The 21348-nt window shown below is 45.6% G+C and overlaps 1 protein-coding gene across 7 annotated transcripts in view; it reads left to right on the top strand.

The window, feature by feature from the left end:
• Positions 1–10675, top strand: part of ARHGEF10L (Rho guanine nucleotide exchange factor 10 like) — a 237951-nt gene extending 227276 nt beyond the window's left edge. For all 7 annotated transcript variants that reach the window (XM_043997671.1, XM_043997670.1, XM_043997669.1 and 4 more), the window contains 2 exons: positions 6984–7106; positions 9473–10675. In XM_043997671.1, the coding sequence (XP_043853606.1) occupies positions 6984–7106; positions 9473–9984 (635 nt within the window). In that variant the 3' untranslated portion in view covers positions 9985–10675. The remainder of the gene's footprint in view (positions 1–6983; positions 7107–9472) is intronic.
• The last annotated feature ends 10673 nt before the right edge of the window (positions 10676–21348 follow it).

The raw sequence follows: 21348 nt of genomic DNA, 5'->3' as shown, positions 1-21348 counted from the left end.
TCTGGATCCACTGAGGAGCCTGTAGAGACAGAATCACAAGATGGTGGGTAATGGGCTGATGCCTGATGATGAATAATGGAGAAGAAAAAATAGTTTAAAATTAAAATTCTATTTAATTTATCCATCCATCTATCTATCCATCCATTTATTTATTCACTTACCTATCTCTCTATCCATTCATTCATTCATTCATTTATTCATGCATCCATTTATCTATCTACCTACCCATCTACCTATTTTTTGGGAAGGGAAATTGTTGATCAATTTCCTAGAATCCTCTGGTCACTGCCTAGTTTCCGTCAGGGCAGAGATGATGACAGGACAACCTCTGAGGAAGAAGTAAAACAGGGTCAGTTGTAATGGGCCACTGCTTTTAGAGTCAGAGGGCCTGGGCTTGCGTGACCTTGGGCTTGCGTGACCTTCTCAGCCATTCCCTCATCTTTAAAATGAGAAGGTTTGGCCTTTGAGATCCCTTCCAGCTCTAAAGCCTATAATTCTGTGACTCTCTTCATAAGGGGAATGAGGTCTGATACTATAACCACCATGCCCTGCCAGAGGTGGGCTCCCTCTGCTTCCCTGTACCCTCTGCTTCTTTGGAAGCTGGGGAGGCTCCACCAGGGAGCTCAGGGCTGGCATCTGTCTTAGGGCCCCTGGCGTTGTCTTTCCTGGTCTGTCAGCAGAACTGCCCACCTCTGTGATGCAGGCAGCAAGTTCGGCTTCCCCAAAATGAGTGTTTGTCCACCTTGAGCCCTAATGCTCACTAAAGTCTCCACCAGATGGACGGAACCCAGGCTCGAGATAAGCTCAGCCAAGAAGTCAGTGTGTTGTTGAGGGCACCAGCTGCTCGGTCGTGTTTCTACCACCTTGTCCACAGCCAGGCTCAGTACCTAAGTGCTCTCGGAGGGCCCTGGGACCTACAAAGTTGGAGCCTGGAGGCCAGAAGCATGAGGATGATGGGAATTGAGCTAATTGCTACAAGATCCAGCCAGATGGTCTGGGTTGGCTGGTGGTACTCAGGCTGACACATCCGTACGCTGAGCCTGTAAACAATTGTCACTCTCTCTCTTGGGACAGGGCAGGTATAGACCCGTTAGTTGTAGGGGAGGAGAGCCTCGGTCTTCAAAGCAAGGGGGGCCCCATATTATACCAAGGAAAGAAAATGGGGAAGGGTTACTTCACCTAGAGAAGGGAAGACTCTGGGGGAACATGAGCTCTCCTTATCTATCTAAAGATCTTTAGTGGTAAAAAAGACTTGTTCACTGTGGCCTAAAGGAAGCCTCCCAGAGGAGAGTGGTAGAATCTAGATTTGGCGCTGGGGGGAATCTTGGGGGCTGTCTCAGCTCTCATTGGGTAGATAAGCAATGAGGCCCAGAAAGTAGCAGAACTGAGATTTGAATCCAGGTCCACTGATTCCAAGTCTAGGATACTTTTTACTGTTCGATGGTTGTAGTTGCCTAGAAAGAACTTTCTTAGAATTTGAGTTGTCCCAAGGTGGATTGGGCTCCTTATAAGGGAGTGAGAGCATCCTGTCCTTGGAAGGTTTCAAGCAAAGGCCTGGGTGAAGACTTATCAAGGATATGAAAGATGAGATTCTTGCTTTAGGCAGGAGCCACTCTTTTCTTTTTCTTTCTTCTTCTTTTTTTTCAAGGCAATGAGGGTTAAGTGACTTGCCCAGGGTCACACAGCTAGTGTCAAGTGTCTGAGGCCGTATTTGAACTCAGGTCCTCCTGAATCCAGGGCCGGTGCTTTATCCACTGCGCCACCTAGCTGCCCCGGGAGCTACTCTTTTAAAGGACCCAAGGCCCTCTCTAGCTCTGAGGTGTTATAATTGAATGATTTTGCAATCTGGGGAAGGCTCTCCTGAGGACTCAAGTAGGAAGGAGGCTGACCAGATCCAATCCCACTAGGGATTTTTTTTCTTCTCTGCCATACTCATATTATTGGTCCGTACCCTAAAATACCCCAAAAGCCCCCAAAGTGGGTAGCCATAGGCAGAAATGAGGGAAAATAACTGGAGACCACCACACGAGTGGTTCCAGAACAGGACAAGAGTTATTTTTGTTTATTTATTTATTTATTTATTCATTCATTTATTCATTTATTTTTGTGGGGCAATGGGGGTTAAGTGACTTGCCTAGGGTCACACAGCTAGTAAGTGTCAAGTGTCTGAGGCCAGATTTGAACTCAGCAACTCCTGAATCCAGGGCTGGTGCTTTATCCACTGCGTCACCTAGTTGCCCCCTAGGACAAGAGTTATTGAAGACTAGCATGTGGGTTATTCCAGATCAGTGTATGCAGCCATTGTAGACTAGCTTGTAAACCATTCTAAACCAGCACTCGAGCCTTTGGATAGCACCATTTCTGGACCAGAATGAGTCATTCTAGACCAGCACACGAGCCAAGCTACCTCACTATTCTAGACCACAGCAAACCATTCTAGATCACATTGAGTCATTCTAGACCAGAGTTATCAAACTCATGGCCTGCAGAACTCCTGAGTATAGCTCAAACCAGATGAAAATGTAATCAGGAAGTGTTTAACAGAATAAATGAAAATATGATATAGCATAACTAATGCTGATTTGTGGTTTTCTAAGTCAATATGTGGGGCAGCTAAATGATGCAGTGCTGGATAGAGTGCTGGACCTGGAATCTGGAAGACTCATCTTCCTGAGTTCAAATCTGACCTCAGACACTTACTACCTCTGTGACCCTGGGCAAGTGACTTTGCCCTGTTTGCCTCAGTTTCCTCATCTGTGCAAATGAGCAGGAGAAAGAAATGGCAAACCAATACAGTGTCTCTGCCAAGAAAATCCTAAATGGGGTCACAAAGAGTCAGGCATGGCTGAAAAACAATTGAACAACAAAGTCAATATGTAGCCTGTAGAGATCTGTTTCTATTTGAGTCTGATACCATGGTTCTAGACCAATGTGGCAGTTGTTCTAGGTCAGCATAAAAACTCTTATAGACCGCTGTGTGAATTGTTCTAGAGCAATGTTCAGACTGTTTTCTTACCACTTTTCTCCTTCCAGCCAGAAAGATTAAGCGGGATTCTTAAATTCTTTATTAGGCATATTTTTAAAGGCTTTTAAGAATTTTTTCTTTTCCCCACACGACCAAATGAAGTAATTGCATAATTAGTAATAAATTTGTTTCTCCTGTAAATGTGGCCTTTTTTTGGGGGGGGGGGGAGAATGTTAAAAATTTTATCACACTTCTTTCTCCCATCCCCCTCTTTCCAGCCCAATGGCTGACTGGTATTAATGTATTTCTGAACCTTAACTCCCTCCCCCTCTTAACTAGACAGGTCATTAATAAAATGTTCTCCGAGAGCCAGAGCTTTTTAAAGTTGTATATCTACAGATAGATGGCTTTGGTGAGTCGAATACTGCAGCATTAACTCTCTGTGATAAAATATTTATCCCCCATTAGAATCCCCCTCCCCCTTGGAGTTTGTGAACATATCTCTCTGTCTTCCTTGGAGGGGCCCCAGGATAGGGTCTGCAGAGGGAATCATCCTCCAGACTTGAAGCTGTTTCCCTTCTCTGGGCCTTTGCCCATCCAGCCTCCCACTACCAGACTTGTCACTTGTGATCTTCCAGCCTGGGGGAATCTATGGCAGTCTAGGGATGCCCAGGGACCCTTCTCAGATTCATGGTCTTAAATAATCACAGGAAATGCTACATTTCAGTTAGGAGTTAATGAAAGTAAAGCTGTGGGTTTTTTCCCCCATTCAAGTTCACGGACCCCTTGAAATCTGTCCACAAGTCCCTGGGGCAGGCAGAAGGATGGGGTGAGGGTAGGGAGGAGTTGAGCACCTGAAGTTAGGCACACTTGTTCTAGGAGGCCTTGTGAGGGCACAAGATCACTAGAAGATTACCTCTGGCCAGCAGATACCCCTGCACCAGGCAGGATGGGAAGGAATGTCAGCCATGTTTGCTCATTTAAACATACATGTTTGTTTATGTTTTTATGGCTCAGAAAACAGAGAGATGAGAGAGCTTTAGAACAGAGGATGGCCCTTAGAACACAGGATGTCAGAGCTGGGAGGGCCCTTAGAACACAGGCTGTCAGAGCTGGGAGGGCCCTTAGAACACGGGATGTCAGAACTGGGAGGTCCCTTATAACACAGGATGTCAGAGCTGGGAAGGCCCTGAGAACACAGGATGTCAGAGCTGGGAGGGTCCTTAGAAACAGGATGTCAGAGCTGGGAAGGCCCTGAGAACACAGGATGTCAGAGCTGGGAGGGTCCTTAGAACACAGGATGTCAGATCTGGGAGGGCCCTTAGAACACTGCCAAGGGGAATAGGAGAGATGTTAGTGACCATCTAGTCTGACCACCTAACATTATAGAGGAATAAACTGAGGCTCAAAGAGGAGAACTCTTTGCTCCAAGGTCACCTAGTGAGTTTGTGATAGAACTGCAGGGCTTCCAACTCCCACCACATTAGACCAATTCAACACACCCTGATAGGCCTCTCTTAAGCCCTAATTCAAAGAACAGCATCACCTGTTGGATGGGACTCTCTAGGCCAGAATCTCCTCACCTGCTGTTAGTGTCTCCGAGTTCCTTGGCCTTCCACAGCGTACCTGATCCAGCTCCGTTCTTCTTCTCAATCACCACCCTGATTCGGATATTCCTCTGTTCTCACATTTGTTTCAATAATACTAGTGACCCTATGAATGAATAGCACATCTTCTTTCCAGAGACAAAGAACTTTATTGTGATATCATGTTATGATCTATTGGGGTATGTGCTACAATCACCAGCATTTCCATAGTGGATGGATGCACTTTGCATCCATCATCTCATTCATCCTCATAGCAACCTGGTGAGATAACCCGAGCTCTCCTGGTTATCTTTCCCATTTTGCAGATAAGGAAAGTGAGGTTCACAAAGGTGACTAACCCAAGGTCTCATGGCTACTAAGGGGCAGAGCTAGTTTGTGAAATCTCCTCAGCCTGGGTCCTTTATATTATGTCATTCAAATTCATTAGACCCTTATTAATTCCTTACCAGGCCCTGGGCATATCTTGTATTGCCCAATGGTCAGATCAATAATTGGGCATAAAATAGAGTCCTCCTTTTGCTTCCCATCCTTCTAGCCCTGCTGTGAGATTTCTGCATGTTTATTCTACACCTAGAACTGGGGTTAGCCAGGTGGTTCAGTTGGTAGAGTGCTGGCCCTGGAATCAGGAAGTCTTGAGTTCAAATTTGGCCTCAGACACTTCCTAGCTGTGTGGCAAGTCACTGAGCCTTTGCCTCAGTTTCCTCGTCTGTAAACTGATCTGGAGAAGGAAATGGTAAACCACTCCAGGATCTTTGCCAAGAAAACCCCAAAAGGGGTCACAGAGAGTCAGACATGACTGAAAATGACTCAACAACAAAAATTCTACTAGTATGATTTGGGGGTGTTAGATACTTTTGGTTTAGTTTTATAGTGATAGGGGAGAGGAGGGTAAGTGTGGTAGAGTAGGCTATCCAAGGCCTAAGTACCAGATTTAGAGTCAGGGACTTGGGTTCAAATAAACTCATGTAAATATGCAAAGTAGAAATACAGTGGAGACAGCACCAGGACTTGGACTCAGGAAGACCTGAGTTCACACCCAGCCTCAGACACTTGACTAGCTGGGTGACCTTGGGCAAATCACTTCACTTCTGTTTTCCTCAGTTTCCTCATATGTAAAAGGAGGGTAATAATATCCCTTACTTCCTAGGGTTGTTGTGAGAGTCAAATGAGATCTAATTGTAAAGTGCTATGTAAGTGTTAGCTGCTATCACCACCATCACCACCATCACCATCACCATCAATCATTATTGCCACCACCCAGGCCTTCCTGACTTCAAAGCCAGTGCCCTAATCCAGTACTCCACACAGCCCTGTCCATGGTCCTATTTACATTTGCCCATTGTATGTCCCTCCCAAGTCTCCCATGCTATGATTGTACCCTCCTCCCTGCCCTTTGTATCCCACCTTCCAGGTCCTTTCCCAGCTTGGAGGGGCTCCAGGGCCCTGCTTCCAGAGCATACAGCCCCTCCTCGCTGCACCCCCCTTCTTTCCCACGACCACTGCTCTTCCTAAAAGGAGAAGACAGCACGGGGCTGATCATGCAGCAAAAACTAATCCGGCCTGACATCAGAAACATGTTAATTCACGGCAGCGAATTATCCCATTTCATTGTCTGTGCCTGGAAACAACAGGGTGCGCTGTTTGAGCAAAGTAGAAGCATTCATGCATCCAGAATGTAAAAGGGAGCCTGGAAATCATGCCTTGCAAGGGTTTGTGCCTCACCAGCTCTTGCGATTCTTCCTGCCCCGCTCCAGCCACGAGCCTTCCCCTCTGGGCTCCTTCTCTGCTGCTTCTGGATGTGGGCATCTCCTGGGCCTCATTTAAGCAGGCCAGCCTGTCCTGGCCGGTCCCTGTGCACCTGGGCTGGCTTCTGCTCTGATCCCTGATCCAGAGGCTCTCTCAGAGGCGGAAGGAACCTCTGAGGGCATCTGGTCCTTCCTGAATGAGCAGCACCCGTCCAACATCCCTGACAAAGGGGCCTCCATCAGTCACTCAGCAAATAACTATTGAGTGTTCCCTGGGTACCGTGCACTGTGCAGGGTGATAAGAATACAGACCTCCAGTGAGGGGAGAAGGGGGGTTAAGAATTACCAAGTACTTTACACTTGTTATCTCATCTGAGTCTCACAATGATCCTGGGAAGGGGGGCAGGATTATTATGGTCCCCCAAACCCCTACATCACTACAACAGGGGCCTATGCTTTTGTCAGCGTGGGGAGGCCCTTCCCCCAGGAACATCTCAGCCCTTCCCTAACTGAGTCTCTGAGAGGAGATCTGGCTGTTGTCACCTACTTGACAGGTGCCACAAGTGAAATTCGAACCCGGGCTTTCCTGACTGCAAACTGAAGGCTCTGCTCTTTTACAACCACTAAGCCCTAACCATTTGTTGTCCTTCTCCTCCATCTTCCTAGGCCAGAAACATGTCTGTGTGACCAGCCTGCTCATCTGCCAAGGCCAGCTCTGGGTGGGCACTGACCAGGGCATCATCGTTTTGCTTCCTGTTCCCCGACTGGAGGGGATCCCCAAGATCACAGGTGAGACCTAGTGCTGAGAGACATCCCCCGTTTACTCCTACCCCAAATATTGCCACTAAAGGGCTGCTATCTAATGTGGGGAGGAACTTAGGTTGGTACTTTGATCTGGGGTCAAGTGGATAAAAACAATCACTCCCATTTCTGGTATAGTCCTTTTAAAGTCGACAACAGCTTTTCATTTAGATGAACCTGTTTGACATTTAAAGCCCTTTGTGACCTGGCTCTTGCCTGCCTTCACAGCCGTGGTCTGTATTCTTCTCCAAACTGACCTCCAAGTGGTTCTTCACAGAAAACATTCCAGCTCTCATCTCCAGGCCTTTGCACAGGCTGTTCTGATGCCTAGAATTCCCTCCCTCCTTACTGCTGACTCTAAGGATACCTAGGTTTCTTCAAAGCTCAGATCAAGTGCCTTCTCCTTCATGAGGTCTTTTTTTTGTGTGTGAGGCAATTGGGGTTAAGTGACTTGCCCAGGGTCACACAGCTAGTAAGTGTCAAGTGTCTGAGGCATGAGGTCTTTTTTGGTCCCTCTCTTTCCTGGCTCCCAACTCCCCGCCAGCTGCTAGTGCTTCCTACCCAAGATTGTCTTGTATCAATTTTGATACCTGTCCATCTATCTGTCTATATGTCTTCTGTGTATATCTATTTCTCTATCTCATCTCTCTATTATCTCTTTTTGGCGCTCTCTCTCTCTCTCTCTCTCTCTCTCTCTCTCTCTCTCTCTCTCTCTCTCTCTCTCTCTCATCTACCTACCTATCTACCTATTTGTTGTGTCCCCCTATAGAATGAAAACTCCTTCAGGGCATGGTCTGTTTTATCTCTGCCTCTGTATCTCTAGTGCTTAGCACAATACCTTACACATAGTAGGTGCTTAATCAATGTTTATTGCTTGCTTGTTATCATCACTATTTTATAAAAGGGAAACCTGAGCCTCGAAGAGATCCTCGTCTCTAGGGCTGGACAGGATCAAGGGTCATAGACCTGGCACTAGAAGGAAATCTGGTTCCACCCTCCTTATTTACAGCTGAGTGAGTGGTTAAATGACTTTGCAGAGTCACAAAGGTCATGAGCATCAGAAGGGGGATTTGAACTCTGATCTTCCGACCCTAGAGCCAGTGTCCTTTCTATGTTCCTTTGTAGCCTTACAGAAGCTCTGCTTCTACCCCTTCACTGTAGAGGCAATGCAGAGGGTGAACGGTCCTGCAGCTAGCAAGTGCCCGAGGAGGCCTCTAGAACAGGTGGTCTCTGGGTTGCTTGAAGTTGCTGCTTGCCCTTTCCTTGGCGTCGACCGTACCATATCCTTGACCGTCTCCTGTATGGGCTGCTGACATTGGCACCTGCCCTGAGTCAGGCCCTAAGCAGAGACAGGCAGTAATTGTGTGGATCCTCCCCTTAGTCACACTCCATGGGAATGTAGGTCCTCAGTTCTAGCCCCAGTATCTAGTCAGTGATGGAATTCTCCATTGTAGGGAAGAGCCCAGAGCACTGGTTCTGGAGGCCTGTCTTCTCATCCTTTCATCTGTTCCTCTCTACATGGGGAACTTGAGCCAAGTCCCTGGGGGCCTCAGTTTACTTTTCTGTAAAGGAAGGGGGTGGTGGAACTAATTGGTATCTAAGGCCAACCTTAGATACCATGATTTAAGAAAAAAATTAAATTGTATTTCTTTTCAGTTATCTATGACTCATGATGACTTAACCCCCTCTGGGTTTTCATCTCCCTATCAGCAAAAGAAGCAGCTGTGTGCAAAGTAGATAGAATTAGCTTTAAAGTCGGGAGGTCTGGATTCAAATTCTGTCTCTCCTGCATACTGACTGTGTGACCTTGGGCAAGTCTACTGACCTTTCAAGGTCTTGAGCATTTCTCAAAGGCTATGGAATGTGGAGCTGCATTGATGAAGTGGTGTTCTTTACCTGGGGGTTCCCTTTAACTAATGAAATCACAGGCCCAGTAACAATAAAAATTGGGGATAATGTATTGGTACTGCCAACTCTGCAAGGCTGCTGTGGGGAAAACTTTAGAAACCTTAAAGCAATATGAGTTATTGACTTTCTGAGGCATTACATGAGGGATTACAGTAATGGATTACATTATCTCCAAGGGCCTTTCCAGCTCTGATAATCTGTGTTCTAAGGGCCCTCCCAGCTGTGACTTTCTGTGTTCTTTAGGGCCCTCTCAGCTCTGACATTCTATGTTCTAAGGGCCCTCCCAGCTATGACATCCTGTGTTCTAAGGGCCCTCCCAGCTCTGACATTCCACACTCTAAGGTGACTTCTAGCACATTCTGCATTTTGATGTCCCAGCTCTAAGTACTTTCATTAGCATTTGTCTGTTGTTGTCACCCCTTGCACACTCTCCTCTATCTCTACAGGAAAGGGCATGGTCTCCCTCAATGGTCACTGTGGGCCAGTGGACTTCCTAGCTGTGGCTACCAGCACTCTGGCTCCAGATATCCTGAGGACTGACCAGGATGAGGCAGAGGAGGAGAAAGGTGAGGGTCCATCCCATGAGCCTCCACCGGCACCTGACGCCCATCCAGCTCGGGAGCTGGTCCACAAAAAGGGCATTCTCCTTCAGTACCGCCTACGCTCTACGGCACACCTGCCAGGGCCCCTGCTCTCTGTACGAGATCCCCCAGACCCCGATGGGACAGCCCTGGCCCACAGCGAGGAAGACGGATCCATATACGAGATGGCAGATGACCCCGATGTCTGGGTCCGCAGCCGGCCCTGTAGCCGTGATGCTCACCGCAAGGAGATCTCCTCAGTGGCCATCATCTCTGGAGGGCAGGGCTACCGCAACTTTGGTGGTGGCACAAAGCCGGCCCTGGGCAGTGAGACGGACAGCACCCTGCTCATCTGGCAGGTCCCCTTGATGATCTAGCCCACTCTTCACACCATCACCTTCTGTTACTCCTGCTCGTCTCCCACAGTGCCTTGTGCAGTTCCGGGACTGGCATCAGACCCCCCTGGCCTGCCTGGGCATTTATTTCCCACAGCGCCCCTTCCTCTGTTTTTTGTCAGGCCGAGACTGAAAGGAGGTCATTTCTTCACGTGTCAGCTGCTTCGTAGGATAAAATAGGGTTGAAGAAGCTCTCTTGGTCGAAGGGGGAGAAAACTTTTTTAAAACAAACAAACAAAAAACTTTCAAAGGGTGTTTTTTTGGGGGGGTTTGGGGTTCTTGGTACAAGAGGGAATCTTTGGAGAAAGTGGTCTTTTAAAATAAATATATATATATATATATGCGTTTTATATATATGTGTATATATATGTATGTATATGTATGCATATATGAACATCACAACTGCCAATCAAAGTACTGTCCTCAGGGGCTCAAGGGCAGGATTAGATTTTATAAAGCTCACCTCTCTAAAGATGTGTGCTTGTGCAAGAGCGTGTGTGTGTGTGTGTGTGTGTGTGTGTGTGTGTGTGTGTGTGTGTGTGTGTATGTGAGAGAGTGAGAGAGAGAGAGGTTGGTGGTGCCTCTGTATAAATAAATAAGTATATATAGTGTATATTATTTATGTATAAATAACGTCTGTATATATTGGTGCATCGGGAGAGACAATAATAAAGGCATGGTTGATGTCTGTATTTCGGTCACGCTTCCTTGGAGTGTGGTGGGTCCCCTCTAGCTCCAAGTGGGTGTGGGATGTTTGCATAGAGGAATCCAGGCCCTGCAGCAAGAAGGATTAAGGGTAGACCCCCAAGAGGAACTTCCTCACTGTTACTCTTGGGTGTTGGAAGTGATTTTATCTATCTATCTATCTATCTATCTATCTATCTATCTATCTATCTATCTATCTATCTATCTATCTATCTATCTATCCATTCATTCATTCATTTATATATTAGTGAGGCAACTGGGGTTAAGTGACTTGCCCAGGGCCACACAGCTAGTAAGTGTTAAGTGTCTGAAGCTGGATTTGAACTCAGGTACTCCTGATTCCAGGGCCCGTGCTTTATCCACTGTGCCACCTAGCTGCCCCTGGAAGTGATTTTAAAAGGAGCTTGTGGGAAGGAGTTGGGGCTCTGGGGTGGGATAGAAGGGACTTTTCTGGACTTGCAGCTAGCCAGGGAGAAGAATTGTGTCCTCTTGGACAGAGTAGCCAGATCTTTGACATTGCCTTTCGAGCTCGCTATCCTCGTGGACAAGATTCAAAGGTATGAGCTATGATTTTGTCATTGTTGTTTTTCAGTCATGTCTGACTCTTCATGACCCTATTTGGGGTTTTCTTGACAGAGATTTTAGAGAAGTTTGCCATTTCTTTTTCCTGCTCATTTTACAGATGAGGAAACTGAGGCCAACAGGGTTATGACTTGTCCAAGGTCACACAGCTAGTGTCTCAGGATAGATTTGAACTCAGGAAGAGGAGTCTCTTGACTCTAGAACAGGCACTCTATGCACTTTGGTGACACCTAACTGCTCCATGGGCTATAATCGTGATTATCAAGGTTAAGTTCATTGACACGAGGATTTCTGAGACTTATTCAGGGGACCCCCAAGTTCAAAACTGTTTTCATAATAGTACTAAGATTATATAACCCACATAAAACAGTAATTTTTATATGTGCAAAAGTATCCTAAGACCAAAAAGTTTGAGAACTGGGCTATAAGAAATTATAATTCAGAGATTTGGAACTGGTTGAATGTCTGCTGAAGTGGAGAGAATGCTGAGCATTCAAATCTATGTTCAGACACTTACTAGCTTTGTGACCCTAGTTAAGTCCCCTAACTTCTCTCTGACTCAGGTTCTTCAGCTGTAAAGTGGGGGGTGATGAAAACACCTATTTCCAAGGGTAGTTGAAAGGATCAAAAGAGATAATATTTGTAAAGCACTGATCAAAGTGACTGGCACATAGTAGGTGCTTAATAAAATTTGTTGTCTTCCCCATCCCCCCTCCAAAATGGTAGTTATTCTTGGATGGATGTCAACTTAAAGGGCCCCAGGGATCTGTCTCTTTGGAACTATGCCATTCGACATTTTAATCAATGACTTAGAGGAAGATATAGACGATGCATTCTCAGGTTTACAGATGACACAAAGCAGAAAGGTATCTCTAAGGCAGGGGATGGCAAAGTAGGATGAACAAAGTTCTCAAAGGGCTGAAGGAAGATTAAATTTCATAGGGTTGTCAAAGGTTTCCCCCATTCCAAGTCCATTATGCCCTCTAACTATTGTAGAAGACGACATAGCACAGGAGAGACAGAGCTGGGCTCCAAACTGGAAAGTCCTGTATTCAAGTCCAACCCACATGCCGGTTATGGGGCCCTGGGAAAGTTCTGTAACTTCTCTGTGTTCTAAGTTAGTCTCCAAATGCTCTAAGTTCCAGAGAATGCGCCAATCTCCTTTGCTGGAGAGAGTTCCCTATGCCAAGTAGTCAACAAACATTTATTGAGCACCTCTTATGTGTGAGGCACTGTGGTAAGCAATGGGGATACAAAAAGAGGCAAAAGACAGTCCCTGTCCTCAAGGAGCTTACAGTCCAATGGAGTGGATACCATGCAAACCAATATATACAAATAAGCTATGTGTGGAAAGAATAGGAAATACTTAACAGAGGAAGACACTAGAATTAAGAGGGGTTGGGAAAGACTTTATATAAAAGGTGAGATTTTAGTTGGAACTGAAAGGAAGCTGGCAAAATCCCAAGTCTGGTTGTCACCCCTCATGTCAAAGCCCACCCTTTTGGTCTGAGATGGGCTAGACAATAGTTCCCCTGACAAAGGTCTGGGGGTTTTAGTGGACTGCAAGCTCAAGATGAGTGAGCAATGTGATATGGTTCTAATGCCATGCCAAGCTGCAGTGAGGGGACCCTGAATGAGAGCTCTCCTCCAGGTCAGGAAGACTAGAATTCAGGTTCTACAGGGCAAGTTGATTCACCTTTAAGTACCTTCAGACAACTTTCTAAGACTAGGGCTGAAGATGAGTTGCCAATATGCACCACTGGAAAGAGTTTCCATTACCAGGAGTCCCCTCCCTACTCTGATGAAATCACATCTAGGTGGGGCAGCTAGGTGGCACAGTGGATAAAGCACCAGCCCTGGATTCAGGAGTACCTGAGTTCAAATTCGGCCTCAGACACTTGGCACTTACTAGCGGCATGACCCTGGGCAAGTCACTTAACCCCTTTTGCCCCACAAAGAAAAAAACAGTAATGAAATCACATCTAGGCAAACACAAAAAACCAACCCCAGTCACCCTAATGAGGGAGGTAACACTAATGGTGTACTTTGTGTTTCTCAAGCCTCACCTGGAATGTTGTCCTGGGAGGGGTTGAGGTGGGTCACACATTTTAGAAGAGATGGACAAGGTGGAGATCATCCCGAAGAGGGAGACCAGGATAGTGAGAGGACTGGATTTGCAACCAGAGGAGAAAAGACCAGCAGGTCCTAGGTCCATCAATCCATGAGCATCCATTGGACACTTACTATGTGTTAACTACCATGTTAGCATTGGAGACACAAAGACAAAAATGAAGCGGCCTCTTGAGCTTACATTCTTTTTTTCTTTCTTTTTTTTTTTTTTAGTGAGGCAATTGGGGTTAAGGGACTTGCCCAGGGGTCACACAGTTAGTAAGTGTTAAGTGTCTGAGGCCGGATTTGAACTCAGGTACTCCTGACTCCAGGGCTGGTGCTTTATCCACTGAGCCACCTAGCTGCCCCTCGAGCTTACATTCAATGACAGCTGCATTTGAGGTATTTGAAGGGCTGTTATGGGGAGGGAATAAACTAGACTTGTTCTGCTTGGTTCCAGAAGACAGAATGAGGAGCAAAAGGATGGAAATTGTGCAGAAAAGAATTTTGGCTTTGTGCTGAAAGGAAAAAAAAAAGTCCCCCAAATCAGAACTTTCCAAAAACTGAAATAAGCTGCCTTGGAGGTAGTGAGCTCATCATCAACAGAGGTCTTTAGGAAGAGGTCAGATGGGGTTAGCTAGCTGGCACAGTGGATAGAATACTGGCCCTGGAGTCAGGAGGACCTGAGTTCAAATTTGGCCTCAGACTCTTATTAGCTGTGTGATGTATTATATAAATTATTGGGGGCCAACTGTTCCTAAAATACTGCTACTTATGAACGAATGGCTATTGCACCTGTTTAGGCAGGAAACACTTATTATTTGTTTTTGTTTTTGGTTTTTTTTTGGTGAGGCAATTGGGTTTAAGTGACTTGCCCAGGGTCACACAGCTAGTAAGTGTCAAGTGTCTGAGGTCGGATTTGAAGTCAGGTACTCCTGAATTCAGAGCCAGTGCTTTATCCACTGTGCCACCTAGCTGCCCCAGGAAACACTTATTATTAAAGTAGATGAAATAGTAGTATAGAATTGACCACGTGGCATTTAACACAAGCAGAAAAAGACCCTAGTGCCATTTTGTCTCTACATTACTTATTCTGTCCTAAGAGGAAAACGCTCACCAGCCAGGCAGCAATTCTAATCATGGCACTTTCCTCCTAGTCTGAATCTTTTTCCTCCTATCGATAGAAGAGGCTCCTTACACACTGATCAAAGCTAGCATCATTCAGTCCCATTGGTTGGCATGACCTGAGGGTGGTTCATATTAAAATGGACTCTACCGTGATGACATCAGGGTCTAATGGGAGACCTACCCACTGAGGGCAAAGTCAAAGTCCAGATAGGTGTGACTTAATCCCCTCAGTTCACTGGCCTGGGACTTGCCCTGCACAGAATTAGGCTCTGAGTTTAGCTAAAGTCTGGACTGAACCAAAGTGGAGGTGGGAGAAAGGCTAGAACTGGGTCCCTGGGTCCCCTCAAGAAATCCATTATTAATAATTATTTTCTCACAGTGACCCTGGGCAAGTCACTTAACCCTGATTGCTTTTTTAAAAATAGAGGTCAGGTGACCACCAGTCAGCATCATCTCAGAAGGTATTTTTGTTCTGCAGTCAGTCATTCAGTCAACAAGCATGGAATAGATCGAAAATTAGATGTTACCTGGGGTTTCATCCAACTCTTGAAATCCTGTGCCCCAGTCCTCTTCTCTGGGTCTTGGTTTTCTCATCTGGGAAATGAGGAGGTTGGACCTTGTGATGTTGTAAGTCCCCCCAGCCCAAGCATTCCATGATTCTGGGTATTTTTCCCTTCCTCTTGGCTAGAACATTTGAGGATTTGGGTCTGCAGCTGCAGGATCAGCTGAGAAGCCAGGGCTATGATTTGGGTGGGGGGTGGGGTGGAGAGCAGAAGCAGGCCTTAATTTAATGATAGACATGGAAACTGGCTAGAGGGTGAAAGGGGGGTTGGCATGGTTGCTATAGGCAACAGAGCAGGGGCTTTCAGGGGGTCCTGACTGGATGTTATTGCTTTGGTCCAGAGAGAGGCTTGGACTATTGCCAGTCTCAGTAATATCAGCAGGGAGGACAACCTCTGAGCTTTGGGGTTGGGCCTTGCAGGTTGGGGGAGAAGCAAACACCTCCCTCACCCATTACCATCTTTCTTGAAAGTTCCATCTTTCTTGACTGCTTCTGTCAATAGTCCAATACACAGTACCCTGTTGAATAGTGGGCAGAGTTGGAAGCCCTACATTCCAGTCCTGGCTTCTCCACCAATTAGCTCTGGGGTGCCATTTTTCCCTGCCTAAGCTCCCTAGGGCTCAATTTGCCCTATCTGAAATATAGGGAAGTGGCAGAAAGAACATGCAATTTCTTTTTTTGTTGTTGTTTTTTTTTTTGTTTGGTTTGTTTTTTTGGTTGTTGTTATTTTGCTTTTGCAGGGCAATGGGGATTAAGTGACTTGCCCAGGGTCACATGGACATGCAATTTTGAGAGAAAGAAGATCTGGGTTTGGACCTGAGTTCCATCACCTTGCTTAAGGGGCAGCTAGGTGGCACAATGGATAGAGCGTTGGCCCTGAAGTTGGGAGGACCTGAGTTCAAATCAATATCTGTGTGACCCTGGACAAGTCACTTAACCCCAATTACTTTAAACATCCAGGATCATCTCCAGTCATCCTGATATATATATCTTGTCATTGGACCTAGGTGGCTCTGGAGGAGAGAGTGAGGTTGGTGACCTTGCACAGCCCTTCCTCACTTAAATCCAATTCAGTGTAGGTCACCCTGATGTCATAATCCTCTTTGAGAATGAAGGACAAAAACAACAACCCTCCCAAAACTTGTTTATACATAGTTGTTTCCATGTTTTCTCAGTCATTAGATTGTAAGCTCCTTGAGGTCAGGAGCTGGGTTTTTTTTGCCTTTCTTTTTATCCCCAACACTTAGCACAGCGCCTGACATATAGTAGGTGCTTAATAAATGCTTGTTGGCTTGACAGGATAGTCGTGAGGATTATACTTTTTAGATGGTGATGAATATGCTGAGATTTAAAATTGGATATTAGATCATAAATCTCCCCTCTTTAACCTTTCCCTTAATTTATCTCCCAGACTAGTAAATGGAATAAACTTCTGGTTTTCTAGTTAGAGCTTTTATTGTATGGTAGTCACAAGGTGATGTTGATTAGAAGGATAGGAAAGTAGAAATACAGTACAAATTGTCTTAAGTCTAAGCTTAGTCTATATTCCGTATAAAACTCACCAAAACCCAAGGCCATCTTTGGGGAGAGAGAGAGAGACCGTGTCAAGCGCTGCTAACTGCGAGCCGGGCCCAGTCGAACTCTCGTTAGCATCAGCCTGTGCAGCGCAGTCAGGAGACCAGCAGAGCAGGAAAAAAGCTCCACTTTGTTCTCTCCTTGCCCTTTAAGCTCGCACCCCGGAAGTGGAGTGCGTAGCAGGCAGTCTGACGTGCGCAGCAGGCGGACTGGCGTGCGTAGCTCATGCCATTGGTCTCCTCCCCGAAAGGGTGGTCCTTCAAAAACTGGCGTCTTTCAGTTATCCTAACCGACTGTTAAAAACTTTCATATTTTTTTTTACCACAGTGCCTTTTAGACTGTAAAGCATTAGGGACACATGAGGTGTGGTCATTGGAGGCCACATGGTGTGGTATGTCTACAGCCTGTTGTTGTTAGGTTTGAAGTCAGGAAGACTGTAATGGGAAGAAGCCTGGATTTGGTCTTGTAGAACCTAGGTTTGAATCCCAGCCCCGCCACTGAGTGCCTGAGTGATCTTGGGCAAGTCACTTCTCTCTGAGCTCCAATTTCCTCATCTATGAAATAGTGAGGGGAAGGAGGGAGAGGAGTGACTAGATAGCTTCTGAGATCGTTTTCATCTTGGGACCTATGATCCTGTGGTCTTATGTTGTTCAGTTTTTTTCAGTTATGTGCAACTCTCCCTGATTCTATTGGGAGTTTTCTTGGCAGAGATACTGAAGTAGTTCACCATTTCCCTCTCCAGCTCATTTTACAGATGAGGAAACTGAAGCAAACAAGGTTCAATGACTTGTCCAGGGTCACATGGCTAGTAAGTGTCTGAGGCTGGATTTGAACCCAGTTCTTCCTGACTCCAGGCCCAATGCCATCTAGCTGCCCGATGGGCACAAGACCATCCTTCACTTCCTAGTTTCCCACTGGTCTGGTGACTCTGGACAAGTAACTTTTGTGAGCCTCAGGCAAATCCTTATGATTTAACTATCAAATCTTAGATAACCATCCATTAGTGGAGGATCTTCTCACCCTGGAATTACAAATTCTGAAATCATACCTCCATTGAATATTGTCACCCTCATTGCCATTATCATCACTATTCTTTTAGAATATCAATAGCTTCCAGAGGGTAGGCTTTGTTTTTATCACAAAGCCTGGCAAACACTGAGGGCTTTACAGATACTTGTTCACTGATCAATCATCCTGAGGAGGAAGCTGAGTGCAGTGGCTGAAGAGCCAATCCGAGTCAGAAGTCCTGGGTTCCAGTCCAGTGTCTGACCTTTACCTGCTGTGTGACCCTGGATAAGTCCCTTGACTCCTCAGTGCTGTAGGTGACTCCCCAGGACTCTCAGTTTCAGAATAGGTTCTGATCTGCATCAGTAGAGGGAGTTTTCTCGCCAGAAGTTCCATATACTAATGAAATCAGAGGTCAGATGATGATCTTTTTTAATGGGGTTCAGAGGGAAAAAATCTTGGGACAAGTCAACATCTTGCTTTCATTCCTTTGTATTCTGTGTGTGAAGGTCTATGCTCAGGTGGATTTAAACTACTCCTTGTAGGAAGAAAGGAAAGAAATAAGCATTTATTAAGCACCAACCATGTGCCAAGCACTGTGCTAAGCACTTTATGATTACATCTCATTTGATCCTCAAAACTAACCCCATTTTACAGATGAGGAAAGTGGGGCAGAAAGTGTTTGAGTGACTTGGCTAAGGTCACACAGCTACTGTGTTTAGAGGTTGGATTTGAACTCAGGACTTCCTTACACCCATCCCAGTGTTGTATTCACTGTTCCACCCAGTGACTAAAAGTATTGGGATCTAAGCTTATCCTCCATAGGTTTACTAGAAAGCTGACTTGGTACAATTTCATCAGCAGATAGTATGATGGGGATAATCTATACCTCATTCTGTAGTTGTTATTACTGCTTCCTCATTACGATATTGGGATGATAGATCAAATATGAAATGTTATATTAGCAACTTTCAGCTTTAGCGTTTGTAAAGCACTTCCCATAGGACCTTGGGAGGTAGGTGATGCAAGTCTTATCTCCATTTTACAGATGAAGAAACTGAGGCTCATAAAATTTAAATACTTGATCCAGGGACACAGGCAGGATTCAGAGCCAAGCATCCAGTTCAGCTCTCCACACTGGTATGAAGTATTATCTTTTTTTTTTTTTTTAGTGAGGCAATTGGGGCCAAGTGACTTGCCCAGGGTCACACAGCTAGTAAGTGTTAAGTGTCTGAGGCTGGATTTGAACTCAGGTACTCCTGATTCCAGGGCCGTGCTCTATCCACTGTGCCACCTAGCTGCCCCAAGTATTGTCTTTTGTAACTAAAAGTACCATCAACACTGCACTTTAAAAAAGTGGGTTGTTGTTAGATGAATCAATTAGCTCATTAAAGTGGTGTGAACCTAACTGATCAAATTTATGACTCTACTGTGTTGTTGGGTGAGATATCTCCTGGGGACTTGACAAGCTTACAATCACTTTGCCTACTGGTGTCTATTGTCAGCTCAGTGACGCCTTTGGCTGCTTGTGGGAGGACAGGCAGAACCCACTTTTGGGGTTTCAATCAGTTATGGAGAACACCAACAGCTGCCTCGATTGGAAGAGGAGCACAGTGAGTCGCCACCAGGGGGCTCTCTTGGTGCTGATTGGTTTCTCATGGTACCTGGTCTTCCTTATGAAGCATAATTTGTTTCTATTCCTCCTGTACTTGGATGTCCATAATCCCCTTCTTTTTTCCCTTGGAGAAGGGCTAAACCTTATCTGGCTATTTCTTCAGGAACAAGTCAGACTAATAGAGTAGAAAGACCACAGGATTGGGAATAAGGAGAGAGCCTCTAGGCTGTTACTAATCCCTGAGTAGCCATGGAAATGCACTCCCCATCCCTAGACCTCAGTTTCCTCTCCTGTAAAATGAGAAATTTGGTCTAGATGCTACCTAAGGTCACTTCTAGCTTTGATATTCTATGCCCTAAGGTCTTTTTTTTTTTTTTTTTTTTTTTAGTGAGGCAATTGGGGTTAAGTGACTTGCCCAGGGTCACACAGCTAGTAAGTGTTAAGTGTCTGAGGCCAGATTTGAACTCAGGTACTCCTGACTCTAGGGCCAGTGTTCTATCCACTGCGCCACCTAGCTGCCCATCCTAAGGTCTTTTCAATCTGTAGTATTCTATAATTTAAGGTCTTCCCAGCTCTGACATTCTGTGTTCTAAGGGATCTCCTAGTTCTTTTCTTTTCTTTTCTTTTTTTTGTACCTCCTAGTCCTAAAGTTCAGTGTCTTCCTTCCTCTTTCTAGAGAGTGAATTTGGTGGTGATGTAGGAAGACCAGAGACCACCCTCCCCCACCTAGAGATCGAAAGCCTCTGTCACTGTATTCCCTGCACGTGTAGGCAAGAGACTTTGAAGAAAGAGAAGTCCTAGTTATTGGAAGACCAGATGAGAGGCTAGGCCTATTTCCCAGCCCGGTCTCCCGCAGTGGTGCTGATTAAGGAATTGAAGACTGGAGGCTATGTGAGAAAAAGACCCTCCTTGTACTCTTGGTGGAAATTGTTTGTTATTGTCCCCGTGTGTATAGATTTTTCTTTTCTTTTTGAAAACCAATATGGGCAGCTTGGTATAGTGAAAAGAGCCCTGTAGCAGATGGGAAGTTTGGTACTATGGAAAGAAAGCTAAATTTGAGGTCAGAAGACCTGTGTTTGAATCTTGATGCTGGGATTTTCTAGAATTATTTTTTTTTTGTGGGAGATTTTTGAATTTTTACATTTTTTTTAAAATTTCTGTTGACCTCTAGCAAGTCATGTTCTTTAGGCCTCAGTTTTCCTCATCTGTAAAATAACAGGTTGGACTAAATGCCACTAAGTTCCCTTCCAGCTCAAAAGTTTATGATCGGGGCAGCTAGGTGGTGCAGTGGATAGAGCACCAGCCCTGGGGTCAGGAGTACTTGAGTTCAAATCTGGCCTCAGACGCTTGACACTTACTAGCTGTGTGACCCTGGGCAAGTCACTTAACCCCAATTGCCTCTCCAAAAAAAAAAAAAGTTTATGATCCTCTGGCCAGGCTTTGAATTTTGACTGCGTCTTGGACAAGTTACCCTCTATGGACCTCAGTTTCCTCCTTAGTAAGATAAAGCAATCGGATTAGATGGCTCCTAGGCTTCTTTTTCAGCACTGAAGTTCTACTCCATGAGCCAGCCTATAGTGCATTTGGATTTAAAAGACCCGAGTTTGAATCTTGGCTCTGCCACTGACTGCCTGTGTGACCCAAGGTAAATCCCTCCCTGTCTTTAGGCTTATTTCTTCATCTATAAAATGAAGGGGTTGGACTAGATAGCTTGTGATGTCCCTTTCAGCTCTAGATGCTTCAATCCTATGATGGTAAGATTCTGGGAAAATCACTCCCTGCATGTAGTGAGTCACTGGAATGAATCTGGGGAAGTGGTGACCTGGTGACCTGTTTTTCATCAGTCTATGGATTCAGAGTCTATCAGTCATCTCTGCCTGGCAAAGGAGCTGAGAACTGGACACTAACACTCAGACAGACAAGAAGTCAATGGACAAGACCAGTAGGCAAGGAGGGATTTGAATGTGGCACAGAAGGTGGTCTGCTTTGAACTCTTCTAAAGTGGGTCTCCATTGATATCTCAGCTTCAATCAGGTTAGTTGGGTAGTTTTGGGGTAATCATGAT

This window comes from Dromiciops gliroides, chromosome 3 (assembly GCF_019393635.1).
Source record: "Dromiciops gliroides isolate mDroGli1 chromosome 3, mDroGli1.pri, whole genome shotgun sequence".
Lineage (NCBI taxonomy): Eukaryota > Metazoa > Chordata > Mammalia > Microbiotheria > Microbiotheriidae > Dromiciops > Dromiciops gliroides.
The sequence above is the reverse complement of the archived record's forward strand: the minus strand, read 5'-3'. Positions and strand labels throughout refer to the sequence as shown.